Source organism: Toxorhynchites rutilus, chromosome 3 (assembly GCF_029784135.1).
Source record: "Toxorhynchites rutilus septentrionalis strain SRP chromosome 3, ASM2978413v1, whole genome shotgun sequence".
Taxonomy (NCBI): domain Eukaryota; kingdom Metazoa; phylum Arthropoda; class Insecta; order Diptera; family Culicidae; genus Toxorhynchites; species Toxorhynchites rutilus.
The window spans coordinates 208447690-208472159 of record NC_073746.1 but is presented as its reverse complement, the minus strand read 5'-3'; the positions used below and the strand labels follow the sequence as shown (position 1 = coordinate 208472159).

The 24470-nt window shown below is 39.7% G+C and overlaps 1 protein-coding gene across 1 annotated transcript; it reads left to right on the top strand.

The window, feature by feature from the left end:
* The first annotated feature begins 1791 nt into the window (after positions 1 to 1791).
* Positions 1792 to 23371, top strand: LOC129773889 (uncharacterized). The gene is made up of 2 exons (XM_055777548.1): positions 1792 to 3717; positions 23105 to 23371. Exons 1-2 carry the CDS (start codon positions 1792 to 1794, stop codon positions 23369 to 23371), a joined length of 2193 nt encoding a protein of 730 aa, XP_055633523.1.
* Positions 23372 to 24470: the final 1099 nt, after the last annotated feature.

The window sequence follows — 24470 nt, the reverse complement described above, 5'->3', positions numbered from 1 at the left end:
AAGATCATGAGTCCAATCGCAGAACTGTCCTTTGATTGAACTTCTAATTGACCCCGTTGAATTTACCTTCTACTAAAAAATTCCTAGTACGTCTACCAAAACTCATCATTATAATATCAGACACAATTCACAATTCTCGTTCAAGATTTTTCAACCACTTGCAAATAACAAATTAACTCCCCCCTTAGAGAGGGGGAGGAGTATCTATTCACCATAGAAACGTAAAATCTTCACATGCCGAATTTGGCCCCATTTGCTTGATTAGTTTTCGAGTTATGCAGAAATTTGTTTTTCATTTGTATGTCAGCCCACTAGAGTGCGTGCGATTTGGCACAGCGGCCGTGCCGTGCCAAACAAAAATGGCACAGAAATGGCGTGCCATGGCACGGGACATGGCACAGTGGACGTCCATACTTTAAGGGGTGACCCTCGAAAAAATCGATTTTTTTGCATTTTTGGGAAGCTTATGTCCTCAGAAATGTTGTCCTGAAAGAATTTTTCGATATTTGATTTCGTTGGAATGTTACAGCCGAAAGTATGAGGTTATCTCAAGGGATATATTAAGTATTACTGTGCGAATTTTTGAACGTGTTTTTCTCGAAACCATGTTTTTTCAGCTGGTGGTATCGATATCTCAGGATCTACTCGACCGATTTGGCTGAGTTTTTTATCAGTATGTGAAAATGAATTATCTAAATCCTTACATAGCTGCTTTGATATCTAATTTTTTCGATTCTTTATTAGCTTCTAAACTGCGATCTGTCATGAAAAATAACTCATTTTTAGCAAAAATGGTCGCCATTTTGGAAGTTTTCGGAATGTTTAAAAACCCCTATGTAATGCTTTAGGTATTGTCCTAAAGTTTCAAAATATTCATCGTTCTGCGGCACTCCGTTGTTTCGGAACCGAAACCACCAATAAGGTATCCAGCTGTCAACAGCGTAATAATAATTATTCGTAAACTCGAAAAATTATAAACACATCTACAAATATAACTTCAACAATAACCAAAATACCCGAACACTTGATGTTCAGTCTCACGACTGAAGAAAAGAGAACCCGCATGAGAAAACATGTCTGTACATGTTCATAAGGAACAAACGCCCCTTTTCTTTGATTCCCCTTCCAGCAGCGCACGTGCATTACATAGCGCAATAACGGCAACAACACAAGAAAGAAAAATGCTGTCCATCGCTATTGCAGCATTACCGCTGAATAAAACTATGCGTGAGACGCTCTCACATCTATATTTTTTTGACGGCTCAAGAAGTGTTTTACCTCGAATAGTTTTTTTGCAAGTGTTTTCTATATTCTAGATTAAGTTAGTATAGTTCTAAATTAAGCTAGTAATGTAAATCAAAAGTGTAAATAAAATAGTTTAGAAAGACATTATTCCGTGTGTTGATTCTCACAGTGTTAAAGAGTTTTATTTAGCAGCTGATTCAACGAGAGTGGTCGTCAGCGTAGATCAGCGAGTGGAAAGTTTCGCAGCACGCAGCTTTTCAGCCAGCTACTTCCCGGCGATTGTGATTGTCGCATGCGTGAGGCATCACCAGCTGTCCAGTTAATCTGAGGAAAGGTCACGAGCATCTTTGCCTCCTCCCCAATCATATACAGTCCACCATCGAACCACACATAAGAAATTGGTCCTTCGAGCAGACTCCGAGAAGAAGAGCAGTTACCAGTGTGAAATCAAACACGGAATTTAAACAGTGAAGCGTTAATAGACTAAAGTGAGTGAGTGTATTTGAACAATTTGTGAAGGGAACGAACAATCAAACAACGAGCAAAATGCCCACGAAGAGAACACCAGTGAAAAACGACAGTGCAGCTGCAGAAGTTGCTAGCAGCATCGAAGCTTTGTCTGCGCTCCGCGGGGCAGCGCAAGGAAAAATAACGAGGATCATGCATCTCCTTCAACAAGCAGAAGTGGAGCAAAAGGAAATTTCCAGTCAACAAGTCAAAGTGTGGATGAAACGAGTTGAAGCAGCGAATAACGACTTTGACGGTTATCATCAGCAAATAGTGAGTGGAAGTCCAGCGTTGGAGCAAGAAGAAATTGATAATCGTTATGTGCAGTTTGAGGAAATTTACAACGAAGTGACAGTGAAATTAGAAATGTTGCTAGAGCGACAAGCACAACCGGCTGCTTCACAACCCATTATGAATCCGCCGCCATTAGTGATTCAGCAATCGCTCCCACGTGCCATACCAACATTCGACGGCAGATATGAGCACTGGGAGAAGTTTAAAATAATGTTCCGAGATGTAGTGGATCGAAGCAATGAGCCTCCTCGCATCAAGTTGTATCATCTAGAGAAGGCTCTAGTGGGAGACGCTGCCAAACTGATTGACGCCAGGACGCTAAACGAAGGAAACTACGACAGAGCCTGGCAACTGCTAGAGGAGAGATACGAGAACAAGCGGCGAATGATCGATTTGCATATTCGCGGGTTGTTAAGCATGCAAAAAATAGTGAAAGAAAATTACAATGAGCTGCAAAAATTAGTTGAAACATTCAGCAACCATGTGGAGAATTTAAAGTTCCTTGGACAGGAATTTACTGGTGTTTCAGAGCAAATTGCTGTTTATTTGTTAGCACAATCCATTGATGGCGAGACGAAGAAACTTTGGGAGGCTACCATACGGCGAGGTGAACTACCAAATTTTGACCTAACTGTCCAATTCCTGAAAGAACGGGTGTCAATTTTGGAGAGATGCCAGACAACCAACGAAGTGGCATCCAAACATCAGCGTGCGTCTTCTAAACCATCCTGGGGAGGACAATCGATTCAGCGATCCAACGCAGCAATCGCGCCTGCAGTGCAACAAAGTCAATGTGATTTCTGCAGTAACAGCCACCCATCTTACAAGTGTCCGGAATTCTGCAGTTCATCATTGGATCAACGTCTGCTGAAGGTGAAGGAGAGAAACTGCTGTTTCAACTGTCTACGTCGAGGTCATCGAGTACTAGAGTGCCCATCGAAACGAACGTGCTTCAAGTGTCAACGGAAGCATCACACCTTGCTTCATAACGATGAAGCTGTACAAAACAGCAATGTCGAAAAGAGGCAACTTTCCCAAACCAGTGTCGCAGTGGAGTCAACAACAACCTTTGAAGAAAATGCTGCAGTCCAGTCCACAGTAACATCAGCCCTTTCTAATACACGGTCGAACCCAATCAGCCAAGTGGTGTTGTACACTGCTTTAGTCAAAGTTTTAGATAGAGATCAGCAAATACATCAATGCCGTGCCCTGTTGGATTGTGGCTCTCAGATGAGTTTCATTTCGCAATCACTACAAAATAGGTTGAATCTTAACATAAAAGAAGTGAATGTTCCCATAGCTGGAATCGGCAATATGAGGTCGCTTGTGAAGCAGAAGTGTTCTGTTCAAATTCGATCACATTGCACTAATTTTGAGTTCAATTTGGATTGTCTTATCACGCCAAAGGTTACCGGTAACATCCCGGCTATTCATTTCACAACTGAGAATTGGAACATACCATCAGGCATTAAATTAGCAGATCCCTACTTTAATAAATCAGATAATATAGACCTACTTATCGGAATGGATTGGTTCCATGATTTGATGAAACCAGGCTGTCTTAGACTAGCGGAAAACCTACCCAGTCTTCAAGACTCACAATTAGGATGGCTAGTGGGTGGTCGATATAATGATTACAATCACAACATAACAACACTGCAAGCTCTTACTGTGAGTGTAGATTCTATTGGAGAATTTTTACAAAATTTTTGGGAAATAGAAGGAGTGCCAGAAGATAATATTTTTACCGACGAAGAAGAAATTTGTGAGCAACATTTTATGAAAACTTACCGCCGAGATGGAAAAGGTCGTTTCATTGTTCAACTTGCTTTGAAAGACACAGCAACTCAATTGCCAGACTCGCGCGCTCTGGCATTGCGTAGATTCTACTCACTTGAATCTAAACTGATGCGTCAACCAGATTTGCGGTCACAGTATGACGATTTCCTTGCGGAGTATGAGTTACTTGGTCATTGCAAGGAAGTAAACGAAGAAGAAGATTCTTTTCAATTGCAAAAATGGTATCTTCCTCACCATGCTGTTCTACCTTCAAGTTCGACAACTAAATGTCGAGTAGTTTTTGATGCTTCAGCAAAGGTATCTGGTAGATCTCTCAATGATGAAATGATGGTTGGTCCTACCGTTCAAAGTGATTTAATGTCGATAATATTACGGTTCAGAAAATACCAATTACGTGCCGACATTTCAAAAATGTATAGACAGATTTTAGTAGATCCAAAACATAGCTCTTTGCAACGAATCTTTTGGCGTTCATCACCCAACGAGAGGCTTCGTGTGCTTGAGCCTTTGACAGTAACGTATGGGACAGCATCTGCGCCATATCTTGCCACAAGAGCTTTGCTCCAGTTAGCTAAAGAAGAAAAAGAGACTTATCCGTTAGCAGCACGTGTCGTCGAAGAGAATTTTTACATAGATGATGCCTTGTTTGGCTCTAACAACCTAGAAGAAGCGAGAGAAATTCAAAGACAACTAATTGAATTACTCAATTCCGGTGTAATGCACTTGCACAAATGGTCATCTAATGACAGGCGCCTCTTATTAGCAATCCCTCAAGCAGACAGAGAATCTACAGTAACTATTGGGGACTCTACGATCAACGAAGTCATAAAAACATTGGGATTATTGTGGAATCCATCCGCAGACGAATTTCTGTTCCTCTCTCAACAATCCACCAAAAGTGATCATACTACCAAACGCCAAGTTCTCTCAGCGATAGCAAAAATATTCGATCTGCTTGGTTTAATATCACCCGTCATTGTAATAGCGAAAAAACTAATGCAAAAATTATGGATATGTAAACTTGATTGGGATGATCCGATAAATGAAGAACTTTGTATTGAATGGGAGGAATTCTTGACGGATTTACCGATTCTCCAAGAAATACGTATCCCGAGATGTATTATTTCAAATGGAGCGATTGATTACGAAATCCACGGATTCTCGGATGCGTCACAACTAGCGTACGGCGCATGTGTGTATATCAGATCTATACATTCGGACGGCTCGGCGAACTTGCGATTGATTTGTGGCAAATCCAAGGTAGCTCCAATTTCCCCAGTCACTATTCCAAGAAAAGAGCTCCTTGCAGCAGTGCTTCTTACCAGATTAGTCTCGAAGATCCTTAAAGCAATAAAAATAGAATGCTCATCAACAAACCTCTGGTCAGATAGCCAAATTGTTTTATTTGTACGAAATAGAGTCGCAGAAATCAAATCACACGATACACACACATGGAGATATATAAACACACATGAAAACCCAGCAGATATAGTTTCCCGTGGACAATCTGCATCAGCATTAGCTAAAAATGAAAAATGGTGGAATGGTCCCAAGTTCATGCAAACAGCGGAGTATAATAATGAAAGTGTTGATATACTTCCGGATATTGAGATTCCCGAGCTAAAAGACGAATTACAAGTTTATTGTTCAATGGTTTACGAAGAGTTTCCACTTCTTACAAAATTTGAGTCGTATCGCAAATTGCAGAGAGTCGTTGCATATTTGTTACGATTCATCTCGAATACACGAAAATCCAAAGAGAACCGTAACTTTAGTCGCTATCCAACTATCGCTGAACTACGCCAGGCAAACTTGCACATTGTCAGTGCAATCCAGCATCATGAATTTGCCATGGAAATAGAGAGTATATTATCTGGCGAGCATAATCACCGACTAAATAATTTGAACCCGTTTATGGACAAACATCTTTTGCGCGTAGGTGGAAGGTTACGTCATTCGAATATACCATACGAAACAAGACATCAATTGATTCTCCCTAGTAGAAACTCGATTGTCAGAAGTTTGATTACTGCAATTCACAAAGAAAATATGCATGTGGGACAATCTGGAGTAATGACCATTATGAGACAACAATATTGGCTTCTCAACGCTAGATCTACAGTACGTTCTGTTCTACGAAAATGCGTCACATGTTTCAAAAGGAATCCCAAATGCCTAGACCAACAAATGGGAGACCTTCCTTCTTATCGAGTAAATGCAGCTCCTGTATTTCAAAAGGTGGGTTTAGACTTTGCAGGACCAATACTGATAAAGCAGTCTGGTCGTAAAGGAGCTCCTATAAAGGGTTATATTTGTGTTTTCGTGTGCATGGTTACAAAAGCCATGCATTTAGAAGCAGTTGAAGATTTATCCACCAACGCATTTCTCGCCGCGCTACAGCGTTTCGTATCTAGGCGTGGTATTCCTGAGGAAATGTTCAGTGACAACGGTACAAATTTTAGAGGCGCCAAATCAGAATTACATGCTTTGTTCTGCATGTTCAAAGAAGAAAATACACATAGAAAAATATTCGAGTTTTGTCAAAAATTTGAATTGTTGAATTGTTTGGAGAACAATCCCACCCAATGCACCACATTTTGGAGGCCTTTGGGAAGCAGGAGTAAAAAGTGTGAAGACAATTTTGAAAAAGATCTACCAGAATGCTTCGCTTACAATATACGAGCTCGCTACTCTGCTCTGTCAAATAGAAGCGATATTAAATTCAAGACCTTTATATGCTCACTCTTCAGACCCGAATGATCCCGAAGCTCTAACACCGGGTCATCTATTAATTAATCGACCACTCTTAGCTATACCAGAACCTTCACTTGAAGAAATCCCAGAAAATCGACTATCCCGATGGCAGCGCATACAACAGCTAAAGGTACATTTCTGGCGTCGCTGGACTAAAGAATATGTCACCGAAATACAAGTGAGGAACAAATGGAAAGTCAAAAAGCCAAATGTTCAACCAGGTTTGATTGTTTTAATGAAGGAAGATAATCTGCCTCCACAGTGTTGGAGAATAGGACGAGTGGACAAATTATTTTATGGACCTGACAATTTAATGCGTGTGGTAGAAGTCAAATGTAAAAACGGCACTTTCAAGCGACCCATTCACAAATTAGCACCTTTACCTATTTTGGACAATGATCGAAATGATTCTACTTCATTAGAAAAAGCAGCTTTTACCTATTCGCCGGGGGAGTATGTTCAGTCTCACGACTGAAGAAAAGAGAACCCGCAAGAGAAAACATGTCTGTACATGTTCATAAGGAACAAACGCCCCTTTTCTTTGATTCCCCTTCCAGCAGCGCACGTGCATTACATAGCGCAATAACGGCAACAACACAAGAAAGAAAAATGCTGTCCATCGCTATTGCAGCATTACCGCTGAATAAAACTATGCGTGAGACGCTCTCACATCTATATTTTTTTGACGGCTCAAGAAGTGTTTTACCTCGAATAGTTTTTTTGCAAGTGTTTTCTATATTCTAGATTAAGTTAGTATAGTTCTAAATTAAGCTAGTAATGTAAATCAAAAGTGTAAATAAAATAGTTTAGAAAGACATGTGTGTTGATTCTCACAGTGTTAAAGAGTTTTATTTAGCAGCTGATTCAACGAGAGTGGTCGTCAGCGTAGATCAGCGAGTGGAAAGTTTCGCAGCACGCAGCTTTTCAGCCAGCTACTTCCCGGCGATTGTGATTGTCGCATGCGTGAGGCATCACCAGCTGTCCAGTTAATCTGAGGAAAGGTCACGAGCATCTTTGCCTCCTCCCCAATCATATACAGTCCACCATCGAACCACACACTTGACTTTATTCCTAACATCATTTTTCGACCTTCCAGACAGGGGTCCCTTCCTAATACTTTTTGTATAATATTTTCCCTTCAAGAAAATTGTCTTTTGTTTTAATTTTTTTTTCTTTGTTTGTTTTTTAGATACTTCAAATTCTAAGGTTAATTATCCTTCACTAGAAAGCGCTAGGATTTGTTTGGAAACATATTATAGAGAAATTTTCAAAAGATAGGAGTTGGGTGTCTAAGAACAAATTGTGGACGGTTAAACAGCGTTAATTTGGTTGATATAAGTAATCATGTCTATTTTGCCTTGTTCTGCGTTTGTGGCCGTTGTTTATTCGTGCGAGGTGTATCTGCCACAACGAAACTTGTTGCCACAATGGGTGAAAGAATGTCCAAGTTTTTTTTTGCAATTGGTGCAATGGTAAACCCGCGGTACAAATAGGTGCACCAAAAAAAAACATTTTCTGCTTTCACGTAGTTTGGCAGAACAGAGCTGGCGAAAGTCACCCGAAAAGAGTGTGAGGGCTTATAAACTGTTTTATTGTCTTCCAAAGATGCTGAATGCAGTTGTCTAACATACAGAATCTTCACAAGCTCCAATTAACGAGTTTTTAAAACAACCCTTGTCGAATTTAGAAAACTCCCTTCGCGGCCGAGGAAGACAGCCCAATGTGTCGGTGACAAATGTGTTGGCTCGGTTAGACCTTGATAACATGTCCCAAATACAGGAAACTTCGATATAAACTACCCTCGTTATAACGTGCCTCGATTTAACGTCACTGGATATAACATACATTTTACCTCGATACAAAGTACACATTTTCAAAGTGTAAAGGAATATTTTTTTAAATATATTTTTTTCTGAAAGAACAATTAATTTTCTGTATTGTGATACTAGAACATGTTTCGTACCTTTAACCAATCCCGAAATACAACTGGTTTTGTGATTCCTGATTCTAAATGAATCAAGCTTTAATCAACATTACGAAGGAAAACATCATGAGAAAGGCTGCCTTCGTCTTTTAGTTGAATTTATTCATCAACCTTACCCAAACAACAACACAATGAAGTAATACAAGCTACGTTTCTGAGTTCTTTATTATGTTCGATATAACGTACAATTTTGAAAGTGAAATGCACATTATATCGCAGTTACCCTGTATATGTTATCCTTAAAGCTATCGATCTTCGTGTGTAATTGTCCCTATATCCTTATACCCTCCTTCTCTTCCATTGCGAGCAATTGGCTTCCTTGCTATAAACAGTAAAATAAGTTGAAATGTAAATATACAATAGATATACGAATAGATTTAAGAATTGAATGTGTTCTCAACATTGTAACAATTTCCTTATATCCCATCCTTTTCCTCAAATAATATGTCACCCTTCTAAACTCGAGTCCACCGCGAGTAATAGGTTTTCCACCTTAACAGTTTGTCTGAAAAGTTTATAAGATAACACAGTAAAACTAGTTTTTTTCAAAATTCAATTTTATTATTCAACATAATTGCCTTCGAGCGCGATACAGCGTTTATAGCGATCATGCAACTTTTCGATACCATTTTTATAGTACTCTTTCGGGTTTTCATCAAAATAGGCCTCAGTATCGGTAATCACTTCATCATCGGTCTTAAATTTCTTGCCAGCGAGTATACTCTTCAGGTCTGCGAACAGAAAATGGTCGCTGGGGCCAGATTTGGAGAATACGGTGGATGCGGAAGCAGCCCCATTAATGTAATTACAAACGAAATTCGAACTTTTTCATTTTTTTCACAATAAAAAAAGTTGCTTCACTCTCAATGCTGTAACTCACGAACCAATCGATCGATTGCTGTCAAATTTTGACGCGTATCCATTGAAAGATGATGCTTTGTGATAGTCAAGTAGATTTTTTCAAGAGGCACAATCTAGACGTCATCCTTATGATTTTTTCAGCAGAACTGTTACTAACCATAGAGTTAGGAAAATTGCATATATATAGCTTTGTGGTGAAATCGATGCGCCTAACTTGCTCGAGAAGATGAACTTTCGCGCTCCCAGTAGAATTCTACGATCCTCGTTTTTGCTGCAACCGCTTGCACATCGTTCATCGTATGGTCAACATGAGCCGGTCACGGATATGATCAGAACCTTTTCATCCGTAGAGCAGTTTTATGACTTTGGAGAATCATCACTACGCTTCAGAAACCGAATTGAGAATCCCGATGTGTTTAATGTTATGTTTTAATGTTATGTTTTTGTTCGACTATTATACTAATTTTTGTTCATTAAGACGATTTTGTCAGATGAATGTTATATCTAAACAAATAAACAAATAAACAAATAATAACTCCGTCATTGTTGATATTCGATATTCCATATGCGCAGGAGGATTTTTTTCAATAACATACAGGTGTAGGCTGATAAATAATGCACATACACGCTTGTAGAAAGCGAACAAAAACAAATAGCAAGGTTGGGTAAAAACAAATCTCAACCTTCAAAACATGTATTATTTTTCAACATAGTCACCCTCTAAGCAATACACATTTCTCCCAACGTGTAACAAGTTTTGTCATACCATCACTGATAAATCCATCCGACTTTTCTGGAATCCAGGAATCCAGGACGACTTTCCTGGAATAATCAGGTAGTAGAGAAAAAAATCGCAAGACACAAGGTCGGGAGAATACGGGGAATTGGAGGAATTAATTCAAACTTCAGGTTTTTCAGAGTCTCAGTTGCACGCGAAGTGTGAACGAGCGTTGTCATGTTGCAATGTTATTGGCGCCAGGTTACCTCTATCAAGACAAACTCGACGTCGGAGGTGTTCCAGTGTCTGTATATACTGTATATTCGACGACTTTCATTTGATACTCATATTGATGGGGTTTTAAAAAAATATATTTATGGCGCCATTTTGAATTTGCATTTATCATGAATAACTGCTAGTTAAGTCCTTTCATTTGATATCCATATTGATGGGATTTTGATGAAATATGCAGTCCGCCATTTTTTGGGTTCTCAAGACAATGGAATATGCAGTTTTATAATGATAGCAGAGATAAAGTTGTGCTGACAAGAAGGGGGTAACATTTCTATTATTAAGTTTGTCGCCTAGCGCGATTCGGATGTTTTTCTTGAGGGGCCCAAATAGTCTGTCGGTACGCTAGTAATCAGAGAAATAAACGGGAAACAATATTTTTTTTTACTTTTGAAAAACCAGCACTGAATCGATCCCCTGCATACAAACATACAAACAGGGCAAGCAACAGAACCGTTTAGTAGAAATAGGGATTTAAATCTGTGTTCTGTGTACTGAAACATACAATTCATTTTATTTTTTCATTTTATTTCATTTTATTTATTATATCAACAGGCCTTTACATTAGTGCCCTAATGATATCTAAATCTAATTTAAATCTAAGTCTAAATGAAGATTTTATTATTGTCTAAGAACTACGAGGAACATTTTTTTGAGAGTTGAGCGAGACAGGTGAAAATCGAACGATGAAAAACATCGGTTTAGCACTCGACACATACTCGCTTCGGGCTCGTTGTGCCCGTAATTTGTGCGGGAGTGAGGGAGACGAATAAAAGTGTAGTAGCGTAGGTTTCGATAGCAAATGTTGAAATTGATCGTTTGAAGAAGGTCGGGACAGTCGATATTCGTGAGAATCAGATCCGATATAAAAGTAGCCTTAGCTACGTCTCTACGTACGCTCAGTAGATCAAGTCCAATTAATTTACAGCGGTTCTCGTAGTGAGGAAGATTTGAGGGATCATTCCAGGGCAGATAACGTAAAGCAAAACGAACAAATTTACGCTGGATCGCTTCGATGCGCTGAATACCGTTTTGATAATAAGGCGACCATGTTATGCATGCATACTCGAGAATTGAGCGAACCAACGCACAATAGAGTGCCTTGATGCAATAAACGTCTTTGAATTGTTTCGTGACACGAAAGATGAATCCGAGAGTTCTAGAAGCTTTGGCGGTGACGTAAGATATAGGATCCTTGAATGTGAGTTTACTGTCAATGATGACTCCTAGATCTTTGATTGCTACTACACGGCTTAAAATCACACTGCGCAATTTATATTCATAAACGACAGATGAACGTTTCCTCGAGAAGGATATAATGGAACATTTTTCAGGATTCAAAACCATTCTATTGTTATCACACCATTCAGCGAAAATGTCAAGCTGCTGCTGCAGGTACACTGCGTCATTAAGACAATTGACGGGCCAAAAAAACTTGAAGTCATCGGCGTAAGAGAGTTTGTGGCACTCCAAGCAAAAGTTAACGTCGTTCAGGTACAGAAGAAAAATGTAAGGGCCAAGATGACTACCTTGAGGAACACCCGATGATACTGGAAACGGAAAAGATACAGTGTCACCTATTTTCACTGACATCACACGGCCAGTCAGGTATGAACGTAACCAGTTCAAGAAGTTGCCGTGGAATCCGAGACGTCGGAGTTTAGCGACCGCTATTTCGTGGTTTATTTTATCAAACGCAGCTGAGAAATCTGTATAAATTGCATCAATTTGTTGACGTGACTGTAGAGAGCGAGCGATGAATGAGGTGTACAGTACCAGATTTGTTGAGGTAGATCGCTTGGGAACGAAACCATGTTGTTGATGTGAGATGTAACTACTGCATGCATGGGAGATGAATTCCAAAACTATGAGTTCAAATAACTTAGACACCGAACAAAGGCTGGCGATTCCTCTGTAATTCTTGACATTTTTCCTGCAGCCTTTTTTGAATACTGGAAAAACAAAAGAATTTTTCCATGCTTTTGGAAAATTTCCACATTCCAGTGATCGAGAAAATAGCGAACTCAGTGGCGACGATAGACTACCAGAGTACTTCTTCAACACAATGGAGGGGATACCATCTGGCCCCGGATTTGTAGAATTTTTTATTTCGCGACAAGCTAATTGTACTCTGCTAGGGCTAATGGTAGTGAGGGCGCAGACAGATGGCAGATGAGGTACATTTCTTGTTGCTTTGAAAACTTGATCGTTGTTGAGATTTTCGCTAACGAAAACACTGCTAAATTGTTCCCGAAACAGCGCACATATGCTTTCTCTGTTTGAGGCTTTCTCTCAACATTATTGTGTGTCATCACAGAAGGTAGTCCGAGCTCCTTTCGCTGTTTATCTACATATTTCCAGAATTCCTTTGGACTGAGTCGTAGATTACTTTGAACGCGAGTCAAATTAGCACCAAATAAAATGTTGTTCAACCACTTGTAATTTTTGTTGGCGACAGAGTAGCGGTTTCTCCAAAAATCAGTTCGGTATTTTGAATATTTTTTCAAAGTAAGTCGTTTCTCTCTTCGAAGACGCTTCAAATGATAGTTTGTCCATGGAGGATGAGGAGGATCCTTAATAGTTTTCTTCGGAACAAACTGGTGAATTGCATAAAGAAGTACATGCGACAAGGACATTGCGGCTCCATCGATGTCGCGGTCGTTCAGAATGTCACTCCAGTCGATAGTTGAGAAGAAACGATTCATCATTGCGAAGTTTGATTTACGATAATTATAATATGTTGATTCGATTATGTCTGTGAAAACGAGCGGTGACGATTCATGTAATGAAACCAGCAGTGGTGGGTGATGATGACACAATTTAACAAGAGTAGATGGAGCTGAAGTTATTGTTGTATTGTAGACCATCTCTAAATTTACGAAGCATAGATCGAGAATGCGGTTGTTGTTGTTGTATATTCCGTTCATCTGATATAAACCAGCAGTACTATAACTGTCCAGTAGACGTTCTGTCATACGATGCATAGAAGAACGCGAAGAATTAGGATAAAAGTAGTTGGATGTATTTTCGATCCAACTGATACCAGGAAGATTGAAGTCTCCGAGGAGCAAGACGTTGTCATTCAGTTTTGTTTGATTCATTATCCACATAACCGAAGAAATGTGTTTGTCTATCACGGCTGGGTCATTTACACGGTCCGGAGGAATATAGGCAATGTCAATATAAGTAGTGTGGTTATAAAACGTCACAGCAACCCAAATCTGCTCCACACTTTGGCCATCTAGAGGAAGTAGTTCACGTGAGATGTATTTCGATCTAATAGCCAACAAAACACCTCCACCAGTGAGTTTGGAACTATTCGCAGCTGATCGATCTAGACGATAGACTATGTAAGAAGAATCGAACAATTGTTGTGACAATGTGTTGATATTGAGCCACGTTTCAGTAAAGGCATATACATCGTATGTAGCATCAGAACATGCTAGGTAATAATCAGTGATGCAGGTATTCATTCCGCCGACATTTTGATAATAAATTAAAATATTATGATCTATACAAGCGACGTAGTAAGTGTACCACATGTGCCATTTGTGCCATTTGTACCATTTGTACCATTTGTGCCATTTGCGCCAATGACAGACTGATCACTGTCATTTGTACCTTTTGTGCCATTTGTGCCATTTGTGCCATTCGTGCCATTTGTGCCATTTGTGCCATTTGTGTAATTTGTGCCAATCTGTGCCAAAGTGTGCCAACCGTGCCATCTGTGCCATTTGTACCATTTGTGCCATTCGTGCCAATTTGTGCCATTTGTGCCATTTGCGCCATTTATGCCATTTGTGTAATTTGTGCCAATCTGTGCCAAAGTGTGCCAACCGTGCCATCTGTGCCATCTGTGCCAGCTGTACCATTGTTGCCATCTGTGCCAGCTGTGTCAACTGTGCCAATGTGTGCCAACCGTGCCATTTGTACCAAACGTGCCAGCTATGCCAATCTGTGCCTGCTGTGCCAACCGTGCCAAATGCACCATGACACAGCTCTGTGCCGTACCAAGTGGTACAGAATTTTATCGTGCCCTGGTACGTGCCGTGCCAATGGTACACGCATATTACAGCCCACCCTAAGAGAGGTGGGAGGAGTATCGAACCCCCAGAGAAACATTTTTTTGCATCCTAAAACTTCCACATGCCAAATTCGGTTTCGTTTGCTTGATTAGTTGTTGCGTTATGCAGAAATTTGTGTTTCATTTGTATGGGAGACCTGTTAGAGAGGGGGAGGAGTGTCGAACCACCTTAGAAATGTTTCTTCCCTATAAAACCCTTGAATTATGCGGAAATGTATGCTTCATTTGTATGGCAGCCCCCCTCCCCCCTCAGAGAGACGGGAGGAGTTTGTATTCGCCATAGAAACGTTTTGTGTCCCCTAAAACATTCGCATGCCAAATTTGGTATTTTATTGATTAGTTTTCGAGTCATGCAGAAATTTGTCTTTCATTTGTAGGGTAGTTCCCCCTTAGAGATGGAGTGGAGTGTCTAACCACCGTGAAAACATTTATTGCGCCCCAAAACCTCCATATACCTAATGTGGTTTCGTTTGCTTGATTAATTATCGAGTAATGCAGAAATTTGTGTTTCATTTGTATGGCAGCCACCCCTAAGAGAGGGGGGAGTATCTAACCACCATAGAATCATTTCTTGCACCCTAAAACCTTCACATGCCCAATTTCGTTTCATTTGCTTGATTAATTCTCGAGTAATGCAGATATTTATGTTTCATTTGTATGGCAACCCCCCTTAGAGAGGGAGAGTGGAGTGTCTAACCACCATAGAAACATTTATTGCACCCCAAAACCTTCACATGCCAAATTTCGTTTCATTTGCTTGCTTCATTCTCGAGTAATGCAGATATTTGTGTTTCATTTGTATGGCATTTGTATATGAATTTTGTACAACCAAACTCGTACAACTTGTTTTCGTTGTAAGGACGATAGTTTGACAGATTCGCATGATTTCGTAATTCAATGTGAATGCCTTTTGCGAAAACATTTCGCAGGAACCAATTTCGCACCTGAAAAAATCGTATAACAACAGTTACGATTGGTTTTTCAGTGTTATTATTGACTGCTTTACCACTAGCAGTAGTGATAAAGATTGATTCCTTTTGAAACACTTCGCGGAACAATATTCCGATCTTCCACTTCGTTTTTCTCGAGTTGATGTGAATGTTACATAGGACCTTTTCAAAAGTTACGCGAGATTTAATCGCATATGGTCGAGTGTGTCAAATGCGAAAACTTAAACGATAAACAAACAAATTAAATGAAACGAATGCGTAGTCCTACGTAGGATTGGGCGATCTCGAATCGATTATTAGAAGATCGATCTTTTCCATTCCGATTTCCGATTTTTTGGATCGACTTACGTACTCGAGAAAATCGAGAAAATCGTTTTTTTTTGCTTTCGATCTTTTCGATCTTTTTGTAGATTTGTTTTTCAGTAAACATCGATGTTTTATCTCACCAAAGGCCACCTAACATTTTTTTTAAACATAATGTCAACATTTGGATCACTTCTTCTACGATTTACTTCTGTAAAATTACTGACAGAGACAGAACTAGCAGCAGCTACTGAGGGGATGAACTGTAACCGGTTGCGGATAGGATCACTGAACCTGATGTTGACATCAATTACAGGCGAAAGGTTGGTTTCTAGAACTGGCACCAAAAACAAGAATCGGCTTCGACTAAATGACAGATGTATGGCACTATTGGCTTTTATGGGGTCATTGTCAGCTGAGTGCTAGGTGGTTGTTCAATTTCTAAGAATGCTTTGTTCAATTTATTTATTTAATAAAACGACTACCTGACGGAACAATGTGAATGCCCTGTGGCTGTGGTCTTCATGCTACAAAATGCTTTTGATGTTTGAATAGAAAAATGAATTTTGTATTTCCTGTTTAAAGAAAAGCGGGAATAAACAGATAAATCGAAAAAAATCGGCAAAGATCGATTCTTTGGTACCGATTTAATCAGTGGATCAATCCCAACGCCGTTTGGAAAATCGATTCGATAAGATCGATCTTTTTATAAAGATCGCTCAATCCTAGTGCTACGTCCTAAGCGATCGTGTCTTGGATACAACCCCCTTTATTGACGTAGGACTACGTCTAACCGGAAGATATAGGGGGTGAAATGGAAATCTAGGCACTGAACAAGTAGGAAAAAATGCAAGATTTGAAACGCTTATAGCTCGAGCATTTCTCAATAGATCGCAAAGGTTTTTGCATCAATTGATAGGAAATATATCTACGCATCTATCATAACGAATAACATTTCATTTATCTTGAGATAAATAATTGAATAATTGTGAAATATCAAGCATTGTCCAAATGCACTATGTGCCCATTTTTGATTGGTCCATTTTGTGCTCCTCAAATCGTACCGACCAAAACGGTCAACCAGAGCAGCAGCGAAATAGAATGAAGCACGATTGGAAAGGAAAAAGAAAAAAAATGAACGAAACATTGGTCGCAGTCTCACACACGCGTAATTCTCGAGCCAACCAGTCAGCTTAAAAATCCCCGCTCCGCTGCCGTAACGATCATTCTCATTCAAACCGTATACCACATCAGTTCGCATCACAACACATCAACAAACCAACCCAAGCAGCCATGTCTGGACATGGTAAAGGAGGAAAAGTGAAGGGAAAGGCAGAATCCCGCTAGAACCGTGTTGGTCTGGAGTTCCCCGCAAGGGTAGCTAGGCCGAGCGCGTTAGTACCAGTGCACCAGTCCACCTAGCCGGCGTTATATAGTTTCGACCGCCGAAGTGATCGAGTTAGCTGGCAAAGCTGCTCGCGACGATAAGAAAACCCACATTCGGAACAGAACACATTCGGTTCGGTGGACATCAAGACAACAGGCCGTTGCAGCGAGTGGCGAGTGGCAAACGCAATCGCAAAACGGCAGCTGGTAGCAGAAGAAAAAAGTTTGTTCTTTATACAATCTGCTTTGGTGGCAAATCCAGAACAAGGCGGCTTCGAGGACATTCGAAATGGTTTTTTTCAAAACCACGAGTACTAAGTTTTCTAAATTGTAATCATTCCATAAAACACGGCGCTTATCAGGACCATTAAACCTTTCAAAAAAGAGTTTACGAAATACAGTCCAATGCTTTCTAAAATAATATCCAAAATAATAATAAAACACAAATTGATTTTTTCATAATTTGTTTGTCAGGATCTGATGAGTATGTGAATTTGGCAGTTGTTCTGAGCTTATTGATAGTTGGGGACTTTCCTGACAATTCAATTTTCACCAATTCTTAAATTGTTTCCAGATTGAAAGTACAGTCATTTACAATTAGTTCGACATTTAGCTAATTGGACGGACATGTAATGCGACATATTTAGTTGGACATTTTTGTAAACATAGAGTGCGGGGTCCAAATTATGACCCCACATTGAACGTCGACACTGTTCGCAAATGTTCAATTACAGGTTAAAATCGCCTCCAATCCGACACTTAGTGGTGCTTCGGCACGTCGCGTTAAATGTAATTTACTGTACAACATGTCGCAAGCAGCATGGGAAGAAATTTTCCAACCGTGAAAGCTGTGGCGAGTGACAAATGCAATCGCTAAACAGGAAGGTTTAGCCGAACAAGATGGGGATATCGAGTGATAACAAAACAATAAACTCTTTAGATTGAAGATAATTTTGTGATCCTGAAAAGGACCCTTTTTAGCCTGCATGTGAATCCAACGAGCGAACAAATCGTAATGAATGTATCGTAACGTTAACGCTCATTCGTTCGTCTCGTTGGACTCGCCCCTTTGGTTGAGTCTGCCGATTTGTCTCTATCCTGTGAGCGTGTACCGCTAAAGTACAAAACGCGCGGATCCGCTGAAAAACATATCATTTTCTTTCAAACCGTAAATCAGTGTGGTTGTATGACATCGTTTCATATCACATCGCATCAACGGATTGGTGCCGGAGCATCAGTGTACCTAATAGCGGTTATAGAATTTCGGCCGCCGGAGTGCTCGAGATGGCTTGCAATGCTACTCACGACAATAAGAAAACCCGCCTACAGAACAGAGCACATTCGGTTCGGAGGCAACAACTAGTTTCAGCGAGTGGCAAACGCAATTGCAAGTGGCAAAACCAGCCACCGTAAAACACCGCACTTTTCAGGGCCATTAAACCATTCAGAGAAGAGTTATTAAACCTCAGTTCTTTTTCATTTTTATTTACTTTGTTTGCGGAGACTACAAATCTTACAATTCATTCGTCTCCGAAACCACAGTTTAAGGTACGGTAATGTGCTCAATAGTGAAATATATGATAGTGAATGAGCTGATAACCACCTATGCATTCCCTATCACAGCCATCATTTTGATTGTACGATATGTGCATACGCCGAAAGATGCCCGGTGTTGAACATTTAATAAGTACAAAGCCTTCAGAAAAAAAATCAAGAATCAACACCAAAGGTTCTTTTTAGAACCCCGAACATGTTTATAAAGAGTAAACAGTAAACTAATCCATTTTTCAGGTAGATAGGTAGGTATTCACGTAGGAGAAGAAAATAAAAAAATATATTCGAAATATATATTTAGCAAAAGCTGTCCCCTTTGTATAGTCCTACGTCACTCCGGTTATGTCCCCGATATTACCCACCCGTCTTTTTTTTTACGAGGAGGATACGTATCTTGTAAAAAAACAGGTAAAAAAAATAATTGAAAAAACCGCGTTGATTCGAAAATCCGCGTTAATCGGAAAATCCACGTAAAAAAACGCGTTAATTGGAAAATCCGCGTAAAAAACTGCGTTAATTGGAAAATTCGCGAATGGATTTATGTTTTTCTTCTGTCAGCCTGCTCATTGTTGCACTTATCGAAACAGCGAGCTTATAATGATGGTATCTGAACACATACTGTGCCAACAACACGTGAGAAAAAACATTTTTCAAAACAAGCTATAGGGCCCTATTGTATAAATCGAATCGAGAAGTCGATACAACCATTATCATTCTCACACCGAGCAAAATTTAGTATTTTGTAAATCGAAATAATCTCTTACCGAGCTCGAATTTCGTGTGTTGCAATTGCATATATTTAAACGTTTCTGAAATGTTTCCCTAAGAAAAATATCAGGATAGCAAACCCAAAACGAAATAATTCTCTGAAGATATACGACAAGCAAACCAAACAACCCGAAAAATTATGACAGTTGCACAGATAGCTATCACTCGCTCGATCGACACGATTTCTATAATAGGGCCCATTGTTTTTGTGTTCACGGTGCCAGGGTTGTGCGGTTAGCGTAACAGCCTCACAACCCGAGCGGCCTGGGTTCAATCCCAACTGGCGTCCTTGGGATTTTCTGAGGCGAAAAATCTCTGGTTACGTCTTTCTTCTGTAGGGAAGTAAAGCCGTTGCCCCGACTCATGAGTTGTTGAGTTGATACAATGTGTGGTTTTAAAGTGGCGGAAATAAGCCGGCAAAAATAAGCGAAGACAAAAAATAGTCTTTGCCTCACAGGCGTACCTCTGAGGCGTACCCATAATTAACTATACGGTCCATAGTAATGGGTGTTCAATAAGAAATGAGAATGATTTCAATACCTTTCTATAAAAAAAAAGTCACAGGAGGGTTGTGTCCGAGACACGACCACATAGTTGACGTAGGATTCCGTTAGGCTATCTGTGGATTTTGGATATGTTTGAAGAATTACATCGTTAAACTCTTTGATAATGATTTGGTGGCCCTGACGAGGGCCGTTTTGTTTGGTTTTTGGGTACTGTTTGATCACTCCACCAGTGTTTACCGAGTGATGATGACAGAAGGATGGTAAACAGTCATTGGATGGTGCGTATCAGATAAAAGATACAGAAGTGGAATGAGATATGATGAAAACCTCACTTCTAGACTTCTAGAAAAACTCACCAATGTATTGTAAGATAATTACCAATACCGAACACAATTATCAATTTTTCTCATCAGTAAAAATATGTTACTTTAATGTACAGAAAACATATTTGAATTGGAACAGATAATTTTCTTTATTAACTTTTACTTTCTGAATATTTATTCAACCCGATGCGAATTTTAATTGGATTAACAGCACCTCATAATATATGTAGAGCATATGGGAAACCACTTTTTCTAATATTTCTTCACTTTTCCACTTCCACTTCCACACTTGTGCTAAATTTTTCACAATACACGATCGGTCATTAATATGAAATTTCACAAAGCAACCAACATTAAACTTTTACTTAGTCGCGGCAATACATACACACACTCTTTACAGATGCACGGGCCGAAGGTTGTGCAGTCCACTGATTATTCAACAAGAGCCAAAGGTTGTACCGCTCATGACAACTCTATACGAGCTGATGATTGCGCCGGCTAGTGACCATTCTATCCTGGATTCCTCGAGTCGAGAAAGACGCACCACGCTAGACCATATCTACAGTATACAGACAAGGGGGGCGTTGCTGATTAATGGTCAGCTGCATCCCAATAGGAAGTATCCCGTGTCGGGCACACGTACAGAGCATCGAAGACTGCGACATACCAATTATGAGAACACTTGTAATACTAACCTCGAGTCAACCGCGAGTAATCGGTTACATATTACTAACATAGTCTAAGCAAACATTGTCAAAATATTGAACTCCCGGCCCCGTTAGGCTGACGCCATATGAGCCTTAATAAAATATAGATTTTGGATAAAAAAAAAAAACCAACATTAAAATTCCAAATTTAAATTTTTTTTGCTAGAATTAATCGTATCACTCACCTTACTTGTAATATGAAAATGCCCCCGACTTGTATATATTTTCAGGGCCGATTTCCCCTTAGCACCTTGGTTTTGATGTCTCTGTTAGGGAACACATCTCGGTGGAAACAAAAGTTCTCTTTACTTTCATGTATTTGCAATGCCGATTTCCCCCATGCAGCTTGGTTTTGATGTCTCTGTTAGGGACCTGCCGCATGTGTCGTTAATTTCGACCAATCAGAAGTGGGTATTTCCGTTAGGATAAAGGTGGGATTTTTCAATTGTTCGATAGGTAGTTTCATGACATATATTATTTTCTTCAATATAAAAAATTGTTGTGGAGTGCCGAAATCGATTGACGCAAAAATTTCATCAATCCACCATGAAATGACTGAGCAATAAGCGTTTGAAATTGGACAATTTTCACGATGTGCTCGATTTTCGATTTTAATTTTGTACCCTAATATGTTCCCGAAAGACGTAATCCTACGTCAAAAGTTGATGGGTCTGGGCCTAGGGAAACGGACGGGATCTTGACAGAGGACTGTGATTTTGTGTAATTATGCATTATGTGCATTAAGTTGTTTAATTGTTCACAATCTGTAATTTTTTCTCTTTTGATAGTTTCCTGTATGAACTTGTATCCTTTAAAAAAGTTGGATGAAAAAACGTGGTAGAATCCGGAGCCACATTCTGTTAAAAAATGTACACAAAAATACAATTAAAACCATTACTACCCTTTTCTTCTGTTTATTCAATTATGCAGAAGAAGACAAGGAGTCATCCTTTAACATTTTTAAACACAAGTCTAAATAGTTAAGATCTACATAAATATAAACCAAGTCAAATGAATCAATGACTACAGAAATATATTATAGATGAAAATAGTATTTTCTCCTTCTTTTCCACGTTGTCCGGAACATTGTTTGTAGAGAGTTGTTATAACTTTATAGCCAGGTGATGTATATCAAGTATCCCATGGCCATTAGTGCTCTGTTGGAAAGTTCGTGTAGCTGCTGTAGTGAACTGATTTCATTGGGTGCTAAGTTCTGCTTATCTATAGGCTTCTAGGGAAGACATATATGAGGAACATAATATTAAGATCACGACTACTCAAGCTACCATATCTAATAAGCGTTAGTATACCCTTTCGAACTTCTAAATCAGCAGCCAGTTCAATCCATTAATGGCTTTTTCACATAATCCAACAACATGCTCGATATTATGACATTCTGGACCACAATAACACGAATTGTTTGTTGCGAGACCTACACGATGAAGATGTGAATTGAGACCGAATTGATTGAACTTTGGGGATAATAGAGTAGAATAATCTTCCAGTTCATCCCTCCATTGATTCTGCCAACTTATAAATGCCTGTTTATCCGAAAAATGAGGAATAATTCGTAATACCCACTCACAATGTGAGTTAACGCCCGTATGTAGGCAACAAAATTGCACGTTGCGTTGAAGGGCAAAACGAGTGGCTAGTAAAAACGAAATAACATAGTCATTTTAATCGTCAATTTGTATACTTTTTTTACTACATTCTCTGTGCGTGTTTACAGCAAAAAAATGCTGGATAAATTTCCTGTCTAATGGTCATAACATATATCACAATAACGATTTTGCGTAATATGCGTCTGAAAACTCTTAATGAATCGTTACATTTTTCGTAGAGTAACCTCCCCTATATAGAAATTAAAGACATAGTCCTATGTCAAAAAGCAAAAAGCGTCAATTTTTTTCTCACCCAGAGAATTGCTCTCTGGGCTCCCTAGAAACGAGTTGCTCATTTCTTTCGATTGGGTGCTGTCAGGTCGATCAAAGATGTCGTCAAAACAACAAGCACGCCGCGAGCGCGTTTTACGGTTCTTCGAAACGCGTGAAAGTCAATGAAAAAAGCTTACAGCAGGCCACTTTCGGGACGAAAATGTGCCGGTGAGCACTGTTTATCGGATCCTGGCATCCCGGAACGTCGAGTGGAAGACCGGTAGTGGCCGTCCAGCGAAGTTTATGACGAAAAAGGAGAAGGGATCTCTGAAAAAGGTGTTCGACAACAAGGTCCCCACCCCGAGAGGATTTGCCATCAACCAGAAGGTGTACCAGAAGGAGTACCTGGAGAAGATTCTAGTTGCGTTCTTAGAGGAGCATCATTCTGATGGGAAGTAAGTCTTCTGGCCGGACAAGGCGTCTTCCCATTACGCCAAGGAGATGTTGGCGTACCTCGAGGAAAAACAGATACCGTACGTACCCAAGGAACGGGTCCCGACCAACTTGCCCCAAACTACAAAATATGATTCAATGGGCCAAATTTTCTTTAAATCCTACGTTTATGAGACTTTCTACAAAAATGCATCGATACCCTTATCAGTTGATTTGCAGCAGTCTTGGCGAAAACTGTGAAACGAGGCACTTTGTGTTTTCTTCAGTATAACGGTGAGAGCGTCGAAAGGAAGCCTGGCTTTGATCGTCCGAGAGTGCTGCGCAACCGCAAAGAGCAGCAGAAACTGAAAAGAAAGACCGAGAGCAAGGTAGCCCCGTCGTCCCGCGTCTTTTGCCGGGAGGTCGGTTCAACCGGTCAAACTGGCAAACATGGCTAAAATGGACATGTTTTTATGCGGAAGCGTCAGTCTAGTCCGGCAGTGAGCAGCAGGCAATCATCAGAAAGAGCGACTGAAGTTCATTATCGTATCTACACATTACGTAGTAACCATTTAGGTGTATGGTACATTACACAGTACTCATTTAGGCGTAAGATTATTCCATTGTTCTGTTAGACCAGACAACGGAGACAGTTGATATGATCATTGTTGTGTTATTAACAGCACAAAGTCCACCAACCTTCTCGAAATATTCCAGCTGTGTCCGATAGAAAATTGCTGGACGAAATACAAATCCAATGGATCCAGGATCCACTCAAATAATGATGTGGTCAAACAGAGAAGCAACTGATCACCAAGGCCACGGAAGATCTGGAGAACTTGCTGACATTTATCTTTTCATCGATCGTGGCTAAGGTTCCAAGTCCTTTTTTGAAAGTCTCAATAAATGTAGCATTGAAGGTAAATTTGGTCCATTTAATTATCTTTTGTGGTTTTTTTTTCATCGCCATCCGAAATTAGTCAATTTTGTTAAATGTATACGTTACCTTTGATAACAGTTTCTTCGTTTTTTTTAAAGTTTACAAAAAAAAGAATAGTTATCCAAAATCCAGATGTTTTATCACGAATTTGAACAAAGAATCAAAGTATATCCATGCCCTAAAGCA

Coding starts and splice junctions, on each gene's coding strand:
- LOC129773889 (XM_055777548.1), top strand. CDS start 1,792: ATGCCCACGAAGAGAACACCAGTGAAAAACGACAGTGCAGCTGCAGAA. Junction 3,718..23,104: donor CAACACTGCAAGCTCTTACT/GTGAGTGTAGAT, acceptor CAATGAAAAAAG/CTTACAGCAGGCCACTTTCG.